This window comes from Meleagris gallopavo, chromosome 1 (genome assembly GCF_000146605.3).
Source record: "Meleagris gallopavo isolate NT-WF06-2002-E0010 breed Aviagen turkey brand Nicholas breeding stock chromosome 1, Turkey_5.1, whole genome shotgun sequence".
In the NCBI taxonomy this organism is placed as follows: domain Eukaryota; kingdom Metazoa; phylum Chordata; class Aves; order Galliformes; family Phasianidae; genus Meleagris; species Meleagris gallopavo.
Genome location: NC_015011.2, coordinates 37,031,408 through 37,051,575, shown reverse-complemented (window position 1 = coordinate 37,051,575; position 20,168 = coordinate 37,031,408). Strand labels below are relative to the sequence as shown.

At 39.1% G+C, this 20,168-nt stretch overlaps 1 protein-coding gene across 1 annotated transcript in view; it reads left to right on the top strand.

Moving 5' to 3' along the window:
* The window catches only part of KCNC2 (potassium voltage-gated channel subfamily C member 2), a 99,633-nt gene that overhangs the window by 73,041 nt on the left and 6,424 nt on the right, over positions 1-20,168 (top strand). The window contains exons 3-4 of the mRNA XM_019611274.1: positions 15,809-16,739; positions 19,147-19,314. Of these exons, the coding sequence (XP_019466819.1) occupies positions 15,809-16,739; positions 19,147-19,314 (1,099 nt within the window). The remainder of the gene's footprint in view (positions 1-15,808; positions 16,740-19,146; positions 19,315-20,168) is intronic.

The window sequence follows — 20,168 nt, the reverse complement described above, 5'->3', positions numbered from 1 at the left end:
GAATATGAAGCTGTGAAACTGAATATGAAAAGTGTTGCTCATCACTTCCTATTGAAAGCATATATCAGTTGATAACTTTCTAATGGTCATAATGTTTAATGAAATCCCTACAAGCAACATGGGGAATAAAACTTTTTTATCTTTTAAACACTGGCCTGTACCCAGTGAGCAAAACTCCATCTCATCTGACCTGACAGATGCTTCAACTGGGAATATACATAACCCACTTTTTTTACAGAAGTATTTCCAAAAGCCACAGGATATAAGTAGTGTTTTGGAGAAGCAATAATTAACTTCTTGCTACCCATATTTTCAGAAGATAGCTCTTAGGTATTCCCAAATTGTAAAGTGTATCTGTAGCCCTGGTTGCCTGTTGTGATTCAACTGAACTTTTGTGTTTGAAATCTAAAAAGAATAATAATGCATAAATAAAATATTGTTTCTTTTGGAGAACCTTCCATCCCGGTACTGCATTTATCTGTACCCTAGAGGATTATCTATTTTCTACTCATTTACCTTATGAATAACCTACCATGAACTTATGAACAAGAAAGGCCCCAGGGTAAGGATACTTACATAATGGCAGCTGTTCAACAAGCCCTCAACCTTCGTACCGATTTAACCCCATATAACATGGAAAATTTTCTGACTCTTAGGTAATTTTTAAAGACTAGGCCAGGAAAATACAACTGTAACTGGCAGGGTATTTTGGACATTGTATTTTCAAAGAAACTGTAGATGAGACATTAACAAAGTGGGAAAAAAAATCCAGAAAGCTATGACAGCAAAACGTGGACTCTGAAAGCACTTAGTGTAAATCCTATATGGAAACAGATAAAATCTCAGGAGAGTCAGATGATGCAGTGTGTACAAACTGAGATTTCCACTGTTTTTCTTTTCCATAAAGCTGAAGAGCTTTGTCAGGTTCCCACATCTGTATGTTTCCAACAGGGATCCTGAGCAAACAGCCTTCATCACACTGTTCCCATGTTGTGCTTATGTCCCACTGCATCAAGCTTTCATTGCAGGAGAGGCTTAAGATTTCCCAGGAATGAATCCTTAAAGCTCCATATATTTGGCTCTGATTGAGCTCCAGCCATTCATTATATTACTTTTTTTTTTCTTTTTTTTTCTTTTTTTTTCTTTTTTTTTTTTCTGATAGCATTGGTGCCAGCTGTACAAAATGGAAATAAATCTTTGCTTTGTCTCATCCTGTGTCTGACTTCTTCTGGGGAGAAGCTGTTGTGTTCAGTGAGTGCACGGCCAGCTCGTCTGTCTGAGGGCCAGGTTTTGTTCTGGGTTGGCAGCATAGTGTTTTTGTAAGCTTCCCCCCCGCTATCGCTGCAGCTGCACCTGGCAAGAGGAAGCAACCCTCAATCTAAAAAGCTCATCAGAACAATAATGTCTGCTTCTCTCTTGACAGGTTAATTAATTGCATGCCATTATATTTTGTGTGTGGTTTTGGATGGGTTTAGTACTTTTCTTTCAAGTGTGTTTCCCAGTAGAGCTTGAAAAGGCTGATGCATTGTCTGCCTGTCTGTTAATTCAGATGGTGTTTGATGCAGAAAAAGAGATGGAAAGGAAAAGCAAGAGGCAGAGTATGTTTGGGGCGTTGCAGCTGGAAGATCTTGCCTACTCGAAACTGGGATAAAATCATTAGGGATCGTAGGAAAACAAGAATTTTGTTTCATGAAACTTTAGGGTTCTAAAGTTTGCTGTAATTCTGCATGGCCTTTAGAAGGCAAGGAAAGGTGGACTCCACATCAATCCAAGGCTGTTGTTTGGGGCATCAACTCCCACTTGAGTATCCTAGCCCCTAACTTCTGGCTGTTTTGTGCAGGGAGGAAGGAGAGAACATAAATTAAATTCTGATCTGGATAAACTGGAATTCCTAATGGAACTTTTGTGAGCAATTTTTCTTTGAATAACTGGAGTTTTCTTGTCTTTAGAAATCAAAGTAGCAGCATGCAAATGATGTATTAAGACTAAGAGAGCTGACCAGACGTGATTTTTCACACTGGAACATTTCCAGAGGTTGTGTGGCACCTCTCTATGTCCTCCCACCTAAAAATGTATTGACATCATTGGGATGAAGAAGCTTGACACAATGCTTGGATGATCCAGTGCCACAGTAAGCTTTAAAAAGCAGAAGTGCTACATTTGTGTATTAAGACTGTCTTGATACAAAGGGTGATTAATCAATGGCCACATTCAGTGTAAAAGAAGAGTATTGCTAGAAACATGCTATTCGTATGTAAGTGTGTAAGTTTGGAGAGCATGTGGCTAGTGGTCTGAAATAGGAGCTTTGTCTCCACGCAGGAATTTGCCAATAAAAGAGAAGTCTGTATGTCATGCACTGTGCAGTCCCTCCGGATCCTTTCATGCAGTGTTCATGTAAAGGAGCTGCTGACGGCTGTTACCAGTTGCTGCTTTTGGGTACTGCTGCAAGCTCTGGTGTCCAGGGTTTCTTCATGTGAATTAAACAGATGCCAGCAAGCATATTTGGACCTACAGAAAATAAACCAAAGCAGAATAGAGCCCAGAAGTTCTACTTTATGACAGAATGCCATTCTCTATTTAGAAATTTTTCACTTTGTTTAGATATGACAGATAAAGGGGAGGACTTTAAGGTTTAGGAACCAAACAGTCTCCCTATGTGGGAGAAAGGTTAGTTCTGTCAAAACTTCAATTATTTTCATCTCTTTTGTATATGAAAAATCTAGAGATAGTGTCTTATGGCACTGAGGCATCTGGAGCAGCCCTGTGCCTGGGAGCAGCATGTCCCTGCTCTGGTGAGATGCAACTGGCACTGGAGGCACTTGGGACCCAAAATCCCAGCCCACACAGTGGTGTCTCAGACCATTTTACAGGACCTTGAACAGGGTTTATGAAAGATGTTCTGAAGAGATGGGTTTCTCTATTATCAGTTTCAATTTAGCGAGTAACGTCTCTTTTCATTGTTTTCCTCTGGAGAATAGGGAGAATGGATTTGCAGTCAGTAGTCACTACTCCTGCTGTGAAATAAGACCATCACAATTTTCTGCAAAGCTCAAAATCCCTTCAGTGGCAAGATTCTTTCACTTGTTGAGTGGACGTGCTGCTGTTCCTGACTGGCTTCTCCTGCAAGTGCTGCAGCACATCTCTGACACCAGTTACTCCCTGGGTACCAAACTCACAACTGCATTGAGATATGCAGCAAAATTGCCTGTAAAAAATCTGGAGGTCAAATAGAATGAATTATAAAAGCCTGTATTTGAATGTGGAAATGCAAAGCTGAATAAGACATAACGTGCATCATTAATGTAATACATATGGTAAACAAAACACACATGGTAAATCCTGTTCAGGAGTTATATTTTTTGAGCTGTGCATGTGTTGAGTTCAGCTGGTGCAACATTCATGGTATAGAGTATCCTTCAGTAAAGAAAGGAACGCTCTTTTATTCCTAAAAGGAAATACTTCATGTTGCATTTAAGTTAGCTTGTTTTCTCTCACTCTTCCAGGGTTGTCACATACAGTCTCTTAATGTGTCTTTGCTTGGCAAGTTCATCCCGCACACTGCAAGTGATAACTTATTATTTACTGAGCATTACCTCTTCTAGTGGCTGCAGTCACAAACAAACAAACAAAAAAACTGGGGGAAAAGGGAAAAGAAATTCCTAAAAAACTGTTTAGGGTGTAAAACTGTAAAGGATGATCCTTTAATGTTTTAGTATGATAGTGAACATATTAATGCACAGATAGTATGTAAGAATCCTTTGCGAGCAATAGTATTTTTGTTAGAATTTAGGCTGTAAAGAATGCAGTTGCCACTAGCATCCTGCTAATGTTTTGATTTTGTTTTCTGTTTCCTGAAGAGTTACAAGGGCAAATTTCATTAGACATCGTCAGGGAAATAGGCTCTCATTCAAACCCTGAAGAAGCAAACTGTCTGAAACATTTGTGATAAGGTGGCTTATCTTCCTTCTCTGCATCTTGAACTGCAGGTTGGTAAAAGAATGAATATAGGTGAACTGATGAGAGAGCAGGAAAAACAAGGCTGATCCTACCTCTAGACTTCTCTGCTTGTATGCTGTTAAGTAAAATTGTTTTTCGTGGCGTGTATCAAGATGTTGCAGGGCTGTCAGTGATATGTAAACAAAGAGAATTTATTATCCTTCAAATCAGAACAGCAAAGTCTTAAATAAAAGCACAGCATTCCCCAAAGCACAGTTTGCTCCTCCATAACCACCACCAGTGACCAGCCTTTGTTGGTGTCGCATGCATATTTCAGCAGTGACAGCACTTGTAAATCCATGTACAAGTAACCTGCTCCTTATTTAAGAGTATACAGGCAGCTGTAGCCAACAAATGTGCCAGCAGTAAATGTCCCATGTAGATCTCACACTGCAGTGTGCCTCTGAGCAATGTTGTGTGCCGCTCCTTTTGCAGGTTGCATTTGCATCCAGTCCCTAATGAGCACAGCCTGCTTGGAGTGACTGTGATGGCACTTTGCTCTGCCAGAGAGCCCATCCTATGTATCATCATCATCAGCAAGATCCCAAGTCTGGTCAAGGAATTGGTTCACTGAGTGACTGCCTGGCTCTGATCTTTGCCACAGAAACTCTCTCTGGAGAATTTTGGTCTCTCAGTGCAATGCTAAAGAAATGCCTTCGTTGCTATGAGGAATATTTTGAAGACACAGGATATACTGTAAGCAGTGCAGTTATTTCCCTTCCTGAAATCCTACTTACATGGAGGAAGAACTGCCGCAGCTGGCTCAATGGCCTTTTGACTCTGACATATAAATGATAATATAAGTATTCACACTGCTGGCTGCTTTACTGCAGATGAGTTTTAGCCATCTGAGGCATCCAAATGTTTATTCTACATTTGTATTTCTACCCACACCCCGTTTGTGTGGAGAATTTAATAAAGAAGATCCACTGTATATTCTACTACTTATTTTTCATAAGTAAGCTATTAATGCAAGTAAAAGAAATAAATAAGCGGGGTTTAGAATCACATGAGAAAGGATAAAGATAAGTATTTTTTTGAATAACTGTTGCACGTTTTAAGGAGGTGGAGTCATTGTGCAAAGTAGAAGCAGTCAGTGCCTTTCAGCAATTTGGGAAGCCATCTGGTTCTGAAGAAATACGTGCTGTGCTGTACTGATGATTACTTCCTTGGTTCTCTTGGGGTCATGGGGCAAGACATGTACGGTCCCCTCTGCTCCTAGCAGCTCCCTCTCATCGCTAACAAGCTCCCATGTAAAGAAATCTTCAGTAGCATGATGGCCTGTGCACAAGGGGTTTTGTCACTGCGTTAATTAGTCCAGCCTTGAGTATAAGGATTAGTGTCAGTCTCTAGGGCAAACTGGTGACAAAGCTCTAAGATAATGTTTAAACTAAATAAAGTTGGCAATGCAGATGCGATTTAATAACAGGAATTCCTTTGAAATGGTGCTGTGTACAGCTTCAGTGCTAATGCTTGCAAGGGCAATGGCTTAGAACATAATCTATGTATTAAATAAATGTATAAATTGGATTTGGAAATATTCATGTGAACAGAGTGGCTGGAGGAGCCTCTTGGTCATTCAATCCAATTCTCCATTATCACAGTTCTGAAGTCATAAAATCCTTCTCATAGACTTGTGTAATCCTTTTCATTCACTTCAGCATGCTTCTGCCAGGGTTGAGAGAGGGACTTGAACCATTGTTCATCTCAGTTCAAGTGTCTGCTTTGAACAGGACTTTGAACGTCACAGTTGTCTGAGTGTCCTAATAGTTGTACTGGTGGCTTTTCTTTTTCTTGTTCCCTTTCTTATTTCAGTTGAATGATTACAGCTGCATCCTTGGAGGTAGAGGTAAATGGAATTGTATGATTGAAAAGTGCAAGTAGGCTACATGTATTTTTAACCCATCTATTTTAAAAATATGTAATTCTTTACAAGATTCTGACTGGCTTGTTGACCAATGCTTTTTTTTTTTCTCCACAAGATTGTGAAAAATTAAATCTGAAAAAAAGTGTGTATATATGAACTACTGTTGTCTGGGATGATGGGCTGAGTTCCTGAGAGCCTGCATAAGCCAGGCTGACTACTGTTGCAATGAATAATTCACTGTCTCTAAATTTAGCTTGGGTCTATGGGATTGTGTTGTGAGCCTGGAACATATTCACATACATCATGCACAGGAGCTTTCACAGCTTTGCCCTTCCCCCATCATAAAAACACCCTTCTGACCTCAAACTGTTCTCCAAATGCATCACTTGTTTTACTGTGCTGGTGTTAGGGCGCACAGTTCATTAATTTAAGCATCTCAAAGATTTTTTTAAAAACCTTGAATGACTTTTTTAAAGTTTTTATGAGATTGGAGAGGAATTCCAAGGGCACTGCCTCATCTAGCTGAGGAAAAGGTTAAAGCTGACATACTGTTTGCATTTTATAGACTATCCAGTGACTTCACTATAGAAAGGCATAAATCCTCATATGAAGAACTGTTTTAATTTTATTTGATGGTAGATCTGTTTAATTAGATCAGCATTTCTCCTGTGCTCCCTTCCACTTTCCTGGCATCTAGCTGAGGTAGAGGAGGAAGCCATCAGACTCACAGCGAGGCCAAGTTTGCAGGAAGAAATATCTTTCATCAAGGTATCTTTCATTAGACCAGTTGTTCAGCAAATCAGTTTGCAGGCGTGTGAACCTTGCAGGTTAAAATAGAAAAGTCACGGAACTGACTCAGGGAGAGTACATTGCCACAACCAACCAACCTGGGACAAGGAGCCAGGGCAGCAAGTGAAGTAAGGGCTGTGGCTGGAGGAAGACCCAGGAAGAAGGGAGACATCAGCTCTTGAGTGAGGGTTGTGTGTGGAAATAGGTAGAGGTTGGAGATCTGGGAAGTGGATGTGGAAAAAGAGGTAAGAACCCACTGCTCAGAAGAAGAGAGGAAAAAAGTCTAGGATCCAACTGTAAAGCTGGGACAAGAAGTGAAGGAGAAGGCAGAAAAAGGAGCAATGCTTAGACAAATGCAGAGGGGGAAAAAAAAAGAAGAAAAAATAAAACCATCTGTGCTTTCTAGAGGCTTTTCATATTAGAAACAGGGAAATTGAGATTCCTGAGTATTGGCACAGAGTGTTCTACCATGAGTCAGTTCAGACTACTCCAGTTGTTGGCTGCCTTGCTCGTGCAAATGGCAGAGTGGTTTTGTCTGCTGAATTGTGATGGTGACAGTTTCCCTAAGAGGCTGTACAAGGAAGTTTCTGGGCTCATCATTTACTTTAATCAAACTAAGGTTATACACAAAATCTGCTGCCCTGGTCATCATTAAGACTGCTATACCAAACAAATTGAGATTTAGGCTATGCCATAGTCTAGATAACATGCTTACGCTTTTGCATAATTAATTTGCAATCATTAAATAAGAATAGTATCCAAACCCAAATGCCCAAGGGAGCAGAATGAAGGTTGCTCGGCCAACCTTGCTTTTGACATTTTCTTACTTTCAAGTGCTCAACTTTGCAATTTCATAATGTTCTTTTAATGAAACCTTTCTGCATGCATTTAATTAAATATAGATAGCATTAATCTGCTTTAGAAGACTGTTTGGTCCCTTGATGTTTTGATGTGGGTCTCTTCAGAATATCTCAGTTTTCTGATTCTGGACTTGTCTTTGGCTAGATTTTAACCTCCATATCCATTCATTCTTTTATTGCCTTCTAACTGCCAACATGGATACCACTTAATATCAACTGTATTGCATATTCTTTGGTGACAGTATGAAGAATTATACTGATGCTGCTTAATTAGTATAAGGAAGAGCTTCAAGTCAGATGAGACCTTGTAATCATCTGTTTGAAGGCTCTGTGTACACTCTTGGCAATGGTTCAATCCCATTAAATAAAAAAAAAAACATGGTAATTTCTGTTCTAGTGCTTGAAGTTTTACTGTGTTGTACAGGAAACACATAGGTCTGGAAAAATTTTAAATAATTCCAATGTGTTTCAATTGGACTGGGGTCGTCAAAAAGGTATGATATGGCTATATGGCTTCTGTGGTGAAAGCTAAGTTAGTTTCTTGTAAAAATCTTAATGGATATCAAGCCTTAAAATGTTAAAGTTTTCAAAATTTGCTTGAGAGTAATTTTAAATTAGACTGTCAGAGTTGTTTTGAATCAGAGAAAAAATAAACATAAGTGAGCCTGAGTGCTTAAATGAGAGAGAGATGGTAGTACTCAAAATGTTTCTGCAATTTTAATGGACATACGGAAACTCTGGTGTAATACAATTTTCATCATTTTTTCTTAAGAATTTCTTTCTCTTCTCCATTTATCTGCATGGATGTGAATGTCTGTTAAATAGTACAACACTGAAGGTTTTTTCTACTTTTGGCCCATTGAACCAAATAAAACTTTTTCATAAGAAATCACAGCGGGAAAAGAAGATAATGCCCGTGCAGTATTTCAGGTTGCCAAGTCCCAGAGCCTAATCTCTGCTGTGATGCTGCAGGCAGTGGGTAGTCAGGGGAAGGCAAATCAAGCATGCAGAAAGGCTAATTCAACTCTGCACATAAATCTGGGATTGGCTGAAATGGGTCCTTCATAATTTGCCTCCTTCATCCATTCAGTGAATTTCAGCTTTGTTTTGGAAGATGCCTTCTTAGTAAGAAGAAGCCACTGAATATCTGACACTAGACCCAGAATATGGATTGAGAATTTGTTTTCTCACTTTTGCCTTGACTCCAGGAACAACATCCATTGCTTTTTTGCAGCTGCTGGAAATAGTTTTATAGTGCACAGATATATAGCGATGTTTAACGAGTGAGTGTCTTATCAGTTCATGTAACCACACAGGCATTTTAAATAAAGCAAGGTCACAGCCTTAATGGTTCCTTTTTTAAAAGATGATTCCTAGAATATAAGTGCAAAGTCTAGTTAAAAAAAACAAGCACTGCTAGCTGTAAGATCTAGGATAGTGCTGGGATAGTCACAGCTCAGAGAAACACTAAGTAAAACAAGCTTGATAAATTCAAGTGGATGGCTAAGGAAAGCTTCTGGAGAGAGCATAATTGCTTTTTGATGAGTTCTACTGAGGCTGCAGGAGCAAAAATCAGCTGGTGGGAGGTAGACTGTGTGTCAGTGTGAAATGTTTGACTTAGCTGCTCAATGGAACAACGAAATCAGATAATTTTTGGCTTGCCTAGGATAAAACTGCTCTGATCTTTTAGGAAACTGGTGATTCTGTGGAAAGTAAGCTGACTAGGTCTGTAGTGCAACCAAATGATGTGGGCAGCAGGTCAGTCCTGTCCCAGGACCTCCCACCACGTGCTGTGTGGCCCCACCACTGAAACGTGCCGTCGTGTCTCCTCTCTGGTTGCTCAGCAGAGGTGTTCTGTGCTGAGTGGCGGAGCACGTGTATGTATCACGTTAGGTTGTAGATCAGTTTTGAATCCTTTGGAAGATATATGTCACTTAAATGCAATTAAAATGCAGCCTAATTTGTAACTCTGGTTTTCTTTATGATCGGCTTTAAAATGTAGATGTGTGTAAGATTTGTTGAGTCAAATATGTATCTGTAGTGTCAGACTGCTGATTTACCTGACAGCTGAGAAAGACTTAATTGTGTAACTGGGTTTCTGAATACGATGAGAGGCATTCATAACCTTTTTATTTGTGCTCCAGCTGGTAGTGAGACAGCTTCTTTGTAAGATTTCAATAAATGGGGAAAGAACGAGCAAGCAAAGGCACGTTTGTGTTCCCACTACTACCTACAGATGGTAGCCAGTCTTAACTGTAAGTACTCCCGTACTATAAATCTACTCGTAGCATATTATTGTCTATCTTATAGACTGTTCTTACTCAGTATAACAATAGAAATACATTGATACATAGATTTTTTTCATTGAAATGTGACTCTGTATAGAATTGTAGCAGCAGAATGTTAACTGTTAAATTGAATGCCAAGTAAGAAGGGAGTACAAATTAGGAAGAACTGTGCTAGGGATTTGAAAACAGGAGACAGCATTCACAGAATAAAACCCGAAATGTTGGCAAGAACTCTACCAACCACGGTGTGATGTTGGTTGAGAAATTATTCTCAGTGAGGAGTTTCTCAGGGAGGTTTGTGCTGTTAAATCTTTATGCTTATATATAAAAACATTTTAATGCTGGTACTGTAACCCATTGCCCTAAAAAGGATAAGTTGTAGATTTTTACAGACAGCAGCCTTCTCTCAGTGCCTACTGCTTTATGTGTCAAGTTTTTGTTTTTGCGTTGAAGATTTATTTAAAATGCTTTGTCTGTATACATTCTTTAATCTGTGGAGAATGACAATATGAGAGATTACAAGTGATGATGCAAAATGATATTTTATTTGCCTTGAGTTTATATTTTAAATAGCATTTGCTTGGTAAGTAGCTTCTTTGTAGTAGCTATGTGGTTTCTTACTTGGTAGTAGACCCAGATGTAATGAACTGGAAATACATCACAGCATAAAAGTGTTTGGGACTTTTCCTTAGCTATCTACCTATCTGTCTGTCTATCTATCTATCTGTTTATTCATTTGAGAGTAATAGTAATTTTCCAAGGGGATCTTGTAACTACAGAGGAATAGCACCTTTGAGGAATAAAGAGGTGAAGACAGTGATGATCTCTTTGCTTAGGTGTTGGAATAACCTCTATCTGTGATGAGGTTTGTGTAGACTGAGCCTTAGTGCTTAAATTTTGCTCCTTAGAACATTAAACCATACAAGGAAGTAAGGTCATCACGAGAGTTCGTTCTGAAATCACATTATGATTTTAGCAGTCTTCTGACACCCAGATGAATTTAAATAGAGGAAAAAAATCAATTGTGTTAAGAACAGAAATAAGAACAATCTGTCCAATCTAAATCTAGAGACAACTCTCTTTAAAGCTGGAAGTTATATCTAATACTGTGATTTCATTCCAATCCTAATTACTGCTCATTGGAGTGAAGTGTATCATGTACTTTATGAATACAGTTTCTTTTTCTGCTTGTATAATATCCGTAGCTGAGTCACAGTTTCCTTGAACGTCCAAATTACCCAAATTTACTGGAATCTTTATGTTGTTTTTTTTTTTTCAAGACTGGTTTTATATGACTGAACTTCTATAATACTTGATTTAAAAGGTCAGTGCTGCACATCACTGATTGGCATCTGTGACATTGAACTTGTTTGACTGGGACCCACTTCTATAGCCCTAGAAGGATTCAGAAAGGAGCTGAAGATTTGAGTTCCTGAAAAAGAGGCTAATGGAGAATGTGATGAATACATGGAAAATGAACAATTATTTTCTCTCTTGGGCTCTTGAGAGAAAAAAAAAAAAAACAACAAAAAAACAGTAAATGTCAGATTATAAATTTTTAAGATGGGAATGATAAATTTTGATATAACTAGTTATAACTGCCTTATTCGAGGGTTATTTTTAATCAAGACGTAGCACTGATCAATTAGTCTTAAAAGTACAGATGAAGAAAAATTGTAAAATACAGCCTTGCAGTTAATATATCTGATTAAATTGTTGCAGTTACTGAAATTGGATGCGTTTAATACATAGATTACTTCTATGGCCCGAGGATCAGAAGGAAAAATAAACCTAATGAATTATTTTTTCAAATAAACCATATTATTTTCTGAAATATAAAGTGTAGAGGCTTAACCAATTGGCATCACTGGAAATAATGATTGTATCACCCAAGCATTTTTTTATTAATATTTTCATTTTTTTCAAAATGAATGTGATACTAATTAAAAAAACCTGCTTCTCGTTTGGGTATTTTCTTATCTAACAGAAAGGTTGCTCTGATTTCAGAGTTTTGTTTAGCATGAAAGTGCTGGTAGGAAGGAGAAGAACTGTCTGTGGAAAATCCCCCATGCTTTTTATGTTCAGAAAAAGTTAAGATTTGTTTACTGAACTCTTTATCTTTTGTAGAGAAAGCACGATTTTGGTTCCAGTAGAGGGCGGGTATTCAAAACTGGTTTCTTCAAAAAATAAAATGCAAACTCTTGTCCTTGCTTGTCTTCCTATGTATTTTTAGTTCATAATTTTTAGTTTTTAGTTCATAGTATGTTTAGTTCTTGCTGTTTGGCATTTTTTAGAAAGAATCTGAACCATGGTGGAGTCTTTTTCTGAAATACAGCCCCAAGATAGATGTTAATTATTTACCTGCTTCTAGATGTAGGGCCTTGCCAATTGCACATTTAATCCCTATTATAACCGAGTTCTTGGTAAATTTGAATTTGGTTAGCCTGAATGTAATTTTTTGTTCTTTCCAGACAAAAAACATTCATAGCTGCCTGCAGTCACCAAAATGTTGCCGCTGAAAGAGCTTGTCCAGTATTTTATCTATTAAAAATCCCACTCAAATTGCAAACTACAGCACTGACATAACTTAAGTGATACTCAAATTCCACACATTTGTTTGTTTGCATCCTGCTTCTGTGTAGAAAGATGCTGGAGGATGCTGAAGTAGCATCCCAAGGGTCATTCTTAACCCACCACTGGCTTAGAGTCTGATATTTTCTGTCCCTGCTAAGGAGAGCCTTTGCAAAGATCTTCTGAGATTAATTAATTTAGGCTATATAAATCTGGTTGTATTGCTGACTCTAGCTGTTTCACAGAAACTGTATGGGTGTGGAGGTTTGTGTTGGTGTGTGTGCTAGTGTGCTGGTGCCTTGGTATAAGGTGAGGAAGAAATGAGCTATGAATGTGTAGAAATTTTGTAGTTTGAGCAGAAAAACGTCATTGGTAAAAATTGGCCAGACAGTATAAGATTGCTTGCCTAGCATGTGCCTAGAAGCTCAGACTGGATGATAAGTGGTCATTTCAGTCCCTGAGTCAGTCCTTTTTGAAAGAGAACAGATTTAGAGTGTTTGTAATTGGGAGGCTTGGTATAATCACTGTTTCATTGATTGAGGAAAGTAAGCCATAACCAAGCTGCTAGTCTCTATTATAGATGTATTAAGTATGTGAGTTTTGGATAGATGTATCTTGTCATTCTGAATATAATATGCTTAACCAGACCTGCACTGCAAGTTTAAACTTGTTTTCTAGAATCAAAGCAGTTCTGTCTACCAGCTGTAGAGACAGCTTCTGTTGTCTAACTAACATTCTCTGTTAGGAAAATGGAGCTACTCAATATTAGACCAGCCCGAAGGAGTTCCTTTAGTGCATGCTGGTAAATCTGTGGGCTAATACTACATTCAGTGATTGATCACTTGAAGTACACAAAATCAGTTTTACCACAGTATTGCATTCTGGATTAAAGAGACAGAATGGAGGCGTATTTGCTTATGGCTGCATTCTGTCTCCACTATTATGTGTATATGTATTTCGAATGGGATTTGAGATTGAATTGTAATGTGTGGTAACATACCATTTTGTTGTGTTGCTTTCCTGATATCACATGATGGTACACTTTCAGGATGCTAGATTTGTAAGGAAGCTCAGAGGGTGAGATATATTTTTAAACCTGTTTAGGCATCATTTTGTCTCTTTGGGTCCTTACCACTTTTGAAAATATTCAGGTCTTCAGTAAGGTGTTTTTTTCCCCAAGTAATAATACTGAACATAAAACATCTGTTAATTGGAGAATAAACAGTGACTCAGAGAAGAAGCATTTAAATACACTGCTTATTCAAGTACCATACCTACTTGTGGAGCACTAACATGGTGGTAAAGAGCTGACATTAAAAAGATAGCCTTTGTAGCAGTGGAGCAACTGCCCTGGAAACACATGTTCATTCAGTGCATTTTACTAAGTGTAACTAAGATTTATCTCACCTTCCAGCTGTTTTTCTGTGAGATCCTGTGCTGGAAGTTCCGTTTGCTTCAATGACTGGATGACTTGACTGTGATAACTGAGTTGAACATCAGCAATGCATTTTTTTAAGTCCTTAACAATCCATGTTATATAACTGCATTTGATGTTTATGTGCCACTACCAGAACTGAATTTCTGCTTCCTTATTTGTTCAACTTATCCTGGATTTGCAATTTTGATAACAAGAGATAGGTCGAGCACTGATAAGGCACTGCCATGACAGTGAGAGAGACTGTTTTTGTATAAAAGTGTTGTGTATGCTGCACTCCCCATTAAATACTGCTAAGGGCCTTTTGAGGGAATGGAACAAGACACAGTTCAGGGCTGCTGCTCAGGATCTTAGTATGAGAATCTGATGTCAACACAAGTGTCAGCCAGCTCTTCTGATCTACTTGCTTGTCTATGTTACAAGTATCATTTTACTGCTGGATGATCCCCAAGTACTTAACTAGGTCATTAGTCTTAATAGCTTAGATAAATTAATAGCTGTCTTTCCTTCCTCAGAGAAGCAAGATAATAAATATATCAGTAGAGGGCTGGAAGGGTGTCTAACGCATTGCATTTTGCATTTTGGATTTTTCAGACTTTCTGTATAGGTGCAATTGTAATGCTCAAGTCTGTGCCCAAATGCTGAGACTTTGAATGTTCCTGAATGTTTCCCATTAAATGGTTGTGTGTATTCCTGAAAATGGGTAAAATATGTATTCTTCTAAATTTGATTTCAGAAATGATAAATTAGAGGGCTGAGTAGTTGTCAACCTCATGGAATTTAGTAAGAGTCAGTGCTGCACTGGGATTAGGCAACTCTATATCTAAGTACAGACTTGGGGATGAGAGACTGGAGAGCAGCCCTGCAGAAAGGGATCTGGAGGTTCTGGTTGATATCAAGTTGAACATGATCCAGCAGTGTACTCTGCAGCCAAAGAGCCAACTGTACTCTAGGGTGCACCAGGCCCAGTGCTGCCAGCTGAGTGAGGGAAGGGGTTGTCCTGCTTTATTCTGAGCTGTGCGGCCTCATCTCAAGCAGTTTGTGTGCCACAGTATCAGAAGGACATAAAATTATTTGAGTGTCCAAAGGAGGGTGAAGGGTCTGGAGGGCAAGACGAGTGGCTGAGGTCCCAGCTCAGTGCAGAGCAGAGGAGCTGAGGGGAGGCCTGATGGCGGCTGCAGCTCCTCGCAGGGAGCGGAGGGGCAGCGCTGAGCTCTGCTCTGTGTGACAGCGACAGGGCCCGAGGGAACGGCATGGAGCTGTGTCGGGAGAGGGGCAGCTGAGAGTTGGGGATAGGGTCTGCACCAGAGGGTGACGGGCACAGAACGGGCTGCCCAGGGCCGTGGGCCTGGCCCCAGTTGCTGGAGTTCAAGATGCATTTGGGCAACACCCTCAGATACAGGGTTTGATTTTGGATGGTCCCGTGTTGCACCGGGAGTTGGACTCAGTGATCCTTGTGGATCCCTTCCAACTCGTGGTATTCTATGATTCCATGAATCTACAATTCTCTGACTATCCTGTGGTTGTGGATCATTGAAATCCAAAAGAAGCCTACCTTTTGAATGTGTTCCTAAGACATTCTAAGGTGTTTGTCACACTAGATACGAACTCCTGAGCCATAATCTCAAAACTGGTAGAGTCAGCCCAGTTTTCCCCTTTTCTTCAACAGCCTTAAATATTGCTGCAGCTGGTATGTATGTGGGCTCTTGAGAAGAGGCCTTGATAGGCTTAGCATGGATTTGAGATATTTTTTTTTAACTACTTTTTGGAAGAGTTGCACCATGTTATTATAGTGTCCATCACAAAGACATCTCTTGCAGCCAGACTCCTAGGAGAGAGCTGTCTGCCACTCCTCTGTCCTGGATGCTAAGTTTTGTATATTTGAAGTTGTGAATCACTTGGGTATGAACCAGTAAAAGATTGATAATGAGCACTGATCTGTTATTATTATTGTGAAAAGCTGTGTTGTTTTGATATCTCTTTTTCCTCCTTTTTCTTTCAGTTCATCGCCTTTGCCTCCTTATTCTTCATCCTAGTTTCAATCACAACCTTTTGCCTGGAAACGCATGAGGCTTTCAATACTATTATAAATAAAACTGAGCATGTTGTCAATGGAACAGAAACTGTACCACAGTATGAAATTGAGACAGATCCAGCCCTAACCTATGTGGAAGGAGTCTGTGTAGTATGGTTTACATTTGAATTTTTAGTGCGTGTTATTTTTTCCCCGAACAAACTTGAATTCATCAAAAACCTCTTGAATATCATTGACTTTGTGGCCATCCTGCCCTTTTACTTAGAAGTGGGCCTGAGCGGGCTCTCCTCCAAAGCTGCTAAGGATGTACTTGGTTTCCTCAGGGTAGTAAGGTTTGTGAGGATCCTGCGAATCTTCAAGCTCACACGGCACTTTGTGGGCCTCAGGGTGCTGGGCCACACTCTGAGAGCCAGCACCAATGAATTTTTGCTGCTGATAATATTCTTGGCACTCGGTGTTTTGATATTTGCCACCATGATCTACTACGCAGAGCGTGTGGGAGCTCAGCCCAATGATCCATCAGCAAGCGAGCACACGCAGTTCAAAAATATCCCTATTGGCTTCTGGTGGGCTGTAGTCACCATGACCACCCTGGGATACGGGGACATGTATCCACGGACTTGGTCAGGTATGCTGGTGGGAGCCCTGTGTGCGTTAGCAGGGGTGCTCACCATAGCCATGCCTGTGCCTGTGATTGTTAACAACTTTGGGATGTACTACTCCCTGGCCATGGCAAAGCAGAAACTGCCGAGGAAGAGGAAGAAGCACATCCCTCCTGCTCCTCAAGCTAGCTCTCCCACCTTCTGCAAGACAGACTTGAACATGGCCTGCAATAGCACACAAGGGGACATCTGCCTGGGCAAGGACAACCAGTTGATGGAGCACAACAGATCATCAGGTAGGACCCCACTGGAGATGCATGTCCTCTGAGAACGCTTTATAGACCAGTATGTTTGGTAGGGGTCAGAAAGCAGCCAGTCTTTCTGCCAGGAGAAGACGTAGCTCCCACCCTTCTCCCCTCCAGTGTTTGCGTGTGTCAGTCTCATAGAGGACAAAATAGTTATAGTGACATTCTCAAACCTCTATGTAGCTGGTCTATACAGTTTTGCTTGCTCTGTTGAGAATGCTTTCCTGCTGATGATATCAACCTTTTCTTTGCCTGTTGTTTGTTGTGTTATATGGATGTTTCTTGTTTTTCTGCATGACTGTGACTATTTGAGCAGCCACTGTGTCCCACTCTGTTGGACTCCATGGTGTTTTGCCTCAGTGTTTGTCTCTTGTGTCAGCTTTGCCTGTGCCACATCGTGGCCTGTTAAGCAAGATCCTACAAAGAAGCAGTCATTTAAAAGGAGCAGGTGCTTTACATCAAAAGCCCAGCACTCAAAGGAGATAAAGAGAAATTCTCTCTCTAGTTTTCTTTCTATTTGGCATTCTGCTTCCCTGGCTAGAAAAAAAAATCTTTCATCTGTGTTAGATGAGACATTGCACGACATTTACTATTAATTGGATGATAACAGTAAAACTGATGTTGAGTTTTTCAAGAAAAATGAAAATGGCAGTCCCTGACAACATCCATGTTATTAGTGTTGGTTTTCATAATTTTTAATACCTTACTTCTCAGAGTTTCATGAAAGAGGATGCTTTGTGCTAATTGCTTTGAAAATGGATCAAATGACAGCCTCTGCCCCTCTGAGCCACTGCCCCATATTCTATATTTCTTCCAATTAAAGAGGATTTTTTTTTCTCTCAGTATAATTAAAACATTATTTTTAATAGCAGGGATTTTTGTTTGTTTGTTTCTTTCTTGAATGCATTCTTTCTTAAACAAAATGCAATCTGATTACAAAGCTTACATGCCAGTCGTTAGGTACCTGTTGGAAAGCTGATGATTGCTAATATGAGAGAAAAACAAAACAAAACAGTACATGACTAGTGTCATTCAGTAACTGAAGTTTATTTTTTCTAAAGTAGAGTCTGGAAAATCAGTTTCTGAACAATATCTTTCTTGGTTCTGTTGCTTTGTTGCTGAATAGCATTTATCTTCAAAGAAACTCAGTTTCAGTCTCTGAGTGAGTGTTCACAAAGTTAACACAGCTTTTTGAACATCCTAAATATATTTAGGAGGATGGAAACCTTTGAAAGGACTTACATTGAGGGTGAAATATAGTTAGTTTTACAGTGCTTTGACTGATACACACTTTCAGACAACATCTTTAAAGTAATAATGATAATGGCTTTTTCATGCCATCAGGTCCTGCCAAAGGTATTCCAGAATGGAGGAGGCTCAATGTGATCAGAGCAAAGAGACACTTTTGTGTATCTGCAGCTTTATTTACAAGGTGGTGTAATCATTGAAGTTAGATCAAAAACAGATATGCAAAAAAGAAGTAATTTTAAAATGTTAACTTTTTAGCAGTGCCAGCACTCACACTATATGTTCCGACTTTTTTTTCTGGTAGAAAATGCTGTTAAAGTAATTAGGAATCTTGTGCAAAAAATTTAGGCTGAATATAGCCAGTGGCATTAAAAGTTCACAAAAGCACATGCTCAGATTTAAATGCAAAGGTAAAGCAGAAGCGAAAATCATGCCATTACCTGTTATGTGCTGTACTAGCAGAGATTTATTTATTGAAGTGTGGCCTGAATCCGAATCAGTATTTTTTAAATAGTCCTTTGGGAGACGCAAATCAGGAGAGGTAAGAGTTTCAGTGTTTGACAAAATAAACCACACAGACAACATTTAATGTTGGGTACTTAAAGTGACAAGCTGTGCAAACATTATAGCAAGTACAGAAATGAAAACTAAGTGTGCATAGTGAAACAGGCTTTAGTGTCAAATATTGATAATTGAACCCTTCTGGGGGAGGGGTTATCTTTACAAAATGCTAAGTAACATATTCTAAGTAAAAATGACTAACATGACCTCTTATTTAATAAAAAGGATATAAAAAATAGTAAATGCATCTTTTAAATATCTGAAACTGACTATTTACAGTCTTTAACAGGCAACTAACTGAGCCTTGTTTTGCTTCTTTCTTATATCATAGTCTAGTGGAAGCTTATGTGAGACTTAAAAGAAAAACAGGAAAGTCAAAAGATAATTTACTCTTGAATTAAAAAAAAAAACAAAACAACTTTTTGCCATTTTGTATTGATTACTGGTGAACTGCAATGTTGTTTTCTAATGATTTACCTTATAACTACTTTTTGAGTGATGGGAATATCTGGCGTTCTACATAAGCTCTTTGTGATGTCTCATTTCCTCATTCATTCTTGTCTGTAAATGGGCATGGTGCTTTAACCAGTGTTATCAGGTGAAGACAGTGCAGGAAGTGAGCAGCCACTCTCACCTGGTGAAAGGCTCCCTCCCATCAGACGCTCTAGTACCAGAGACAAAAACAGAAGAGGGGGAACATGTTTCCTACTGACAACAGGGGATTACACGTGTGCTACTGATGGAGGGATCAGGAAAGGTATGGACTTCTTTCATTAGATCATAAAGATCACTCAGCAATGTGCGTGTGAAAAGCAAACTTAGAGTAAAATGATGTGCACAATGCTCTTAGAGGGAAGACTGTACCACAGTGTATCTTTTTTCTTTATTCCTAGTCATTCTTTTCCTGCTTTTCTTTTACAAAATCATTTCCTTTAGTCTTCATGAAAAGTGCTTGATGTTGGACCTTCATTTCACTTGTGTCTTCATTTGTCTGTTACTTTTATGGACAAGTCTGCAATTCAGACTTTACTCATTCCACTACTCGTCACTTGATACCATTTGTCACTTTGAAAGACAAATTAATTATTTAGTAACTTTGATCCACACTTAATAACTTAGTAAAAATTATAGCTGAATAAATTATATTTAAAAAAATTGAAATACCAGAAGTCAATAACATTTTTATTTCTGAACGCAACAAAGCGTATCAATGAGATGCTATTTAGATTTATTTCAAAGAAAAATTTGAATTTATAGTGCCACAAAACATTCCCTCTTTGTAATATGCTACCTAATGCTAAATGGTGACTGCCTCCCCCAACCAGAATTCAACTACAGTAAACTGCTCTTGATCTTGCAAGGTGCTGCTGTCTTACAAGTTGTTCAACCTCTTCAAGCCTAATTGCTCCCTGTTCCACAGGTTTGGGTTTCCCTGGTGGAGCTGTAATAACCTTTTGGCATTATGAATCAGCCATGATGTGGCCACCCAATCAGGCCACAGTTGGGCATAACCCAGGGCATAACCCCAAAATCAGCAATGCCAGTGGTAGTCTTGCTTTTCCTTAAAAGAGAATTTCTTTTTTTTTTTTTCCCTGTTAATCTGTAGCAATC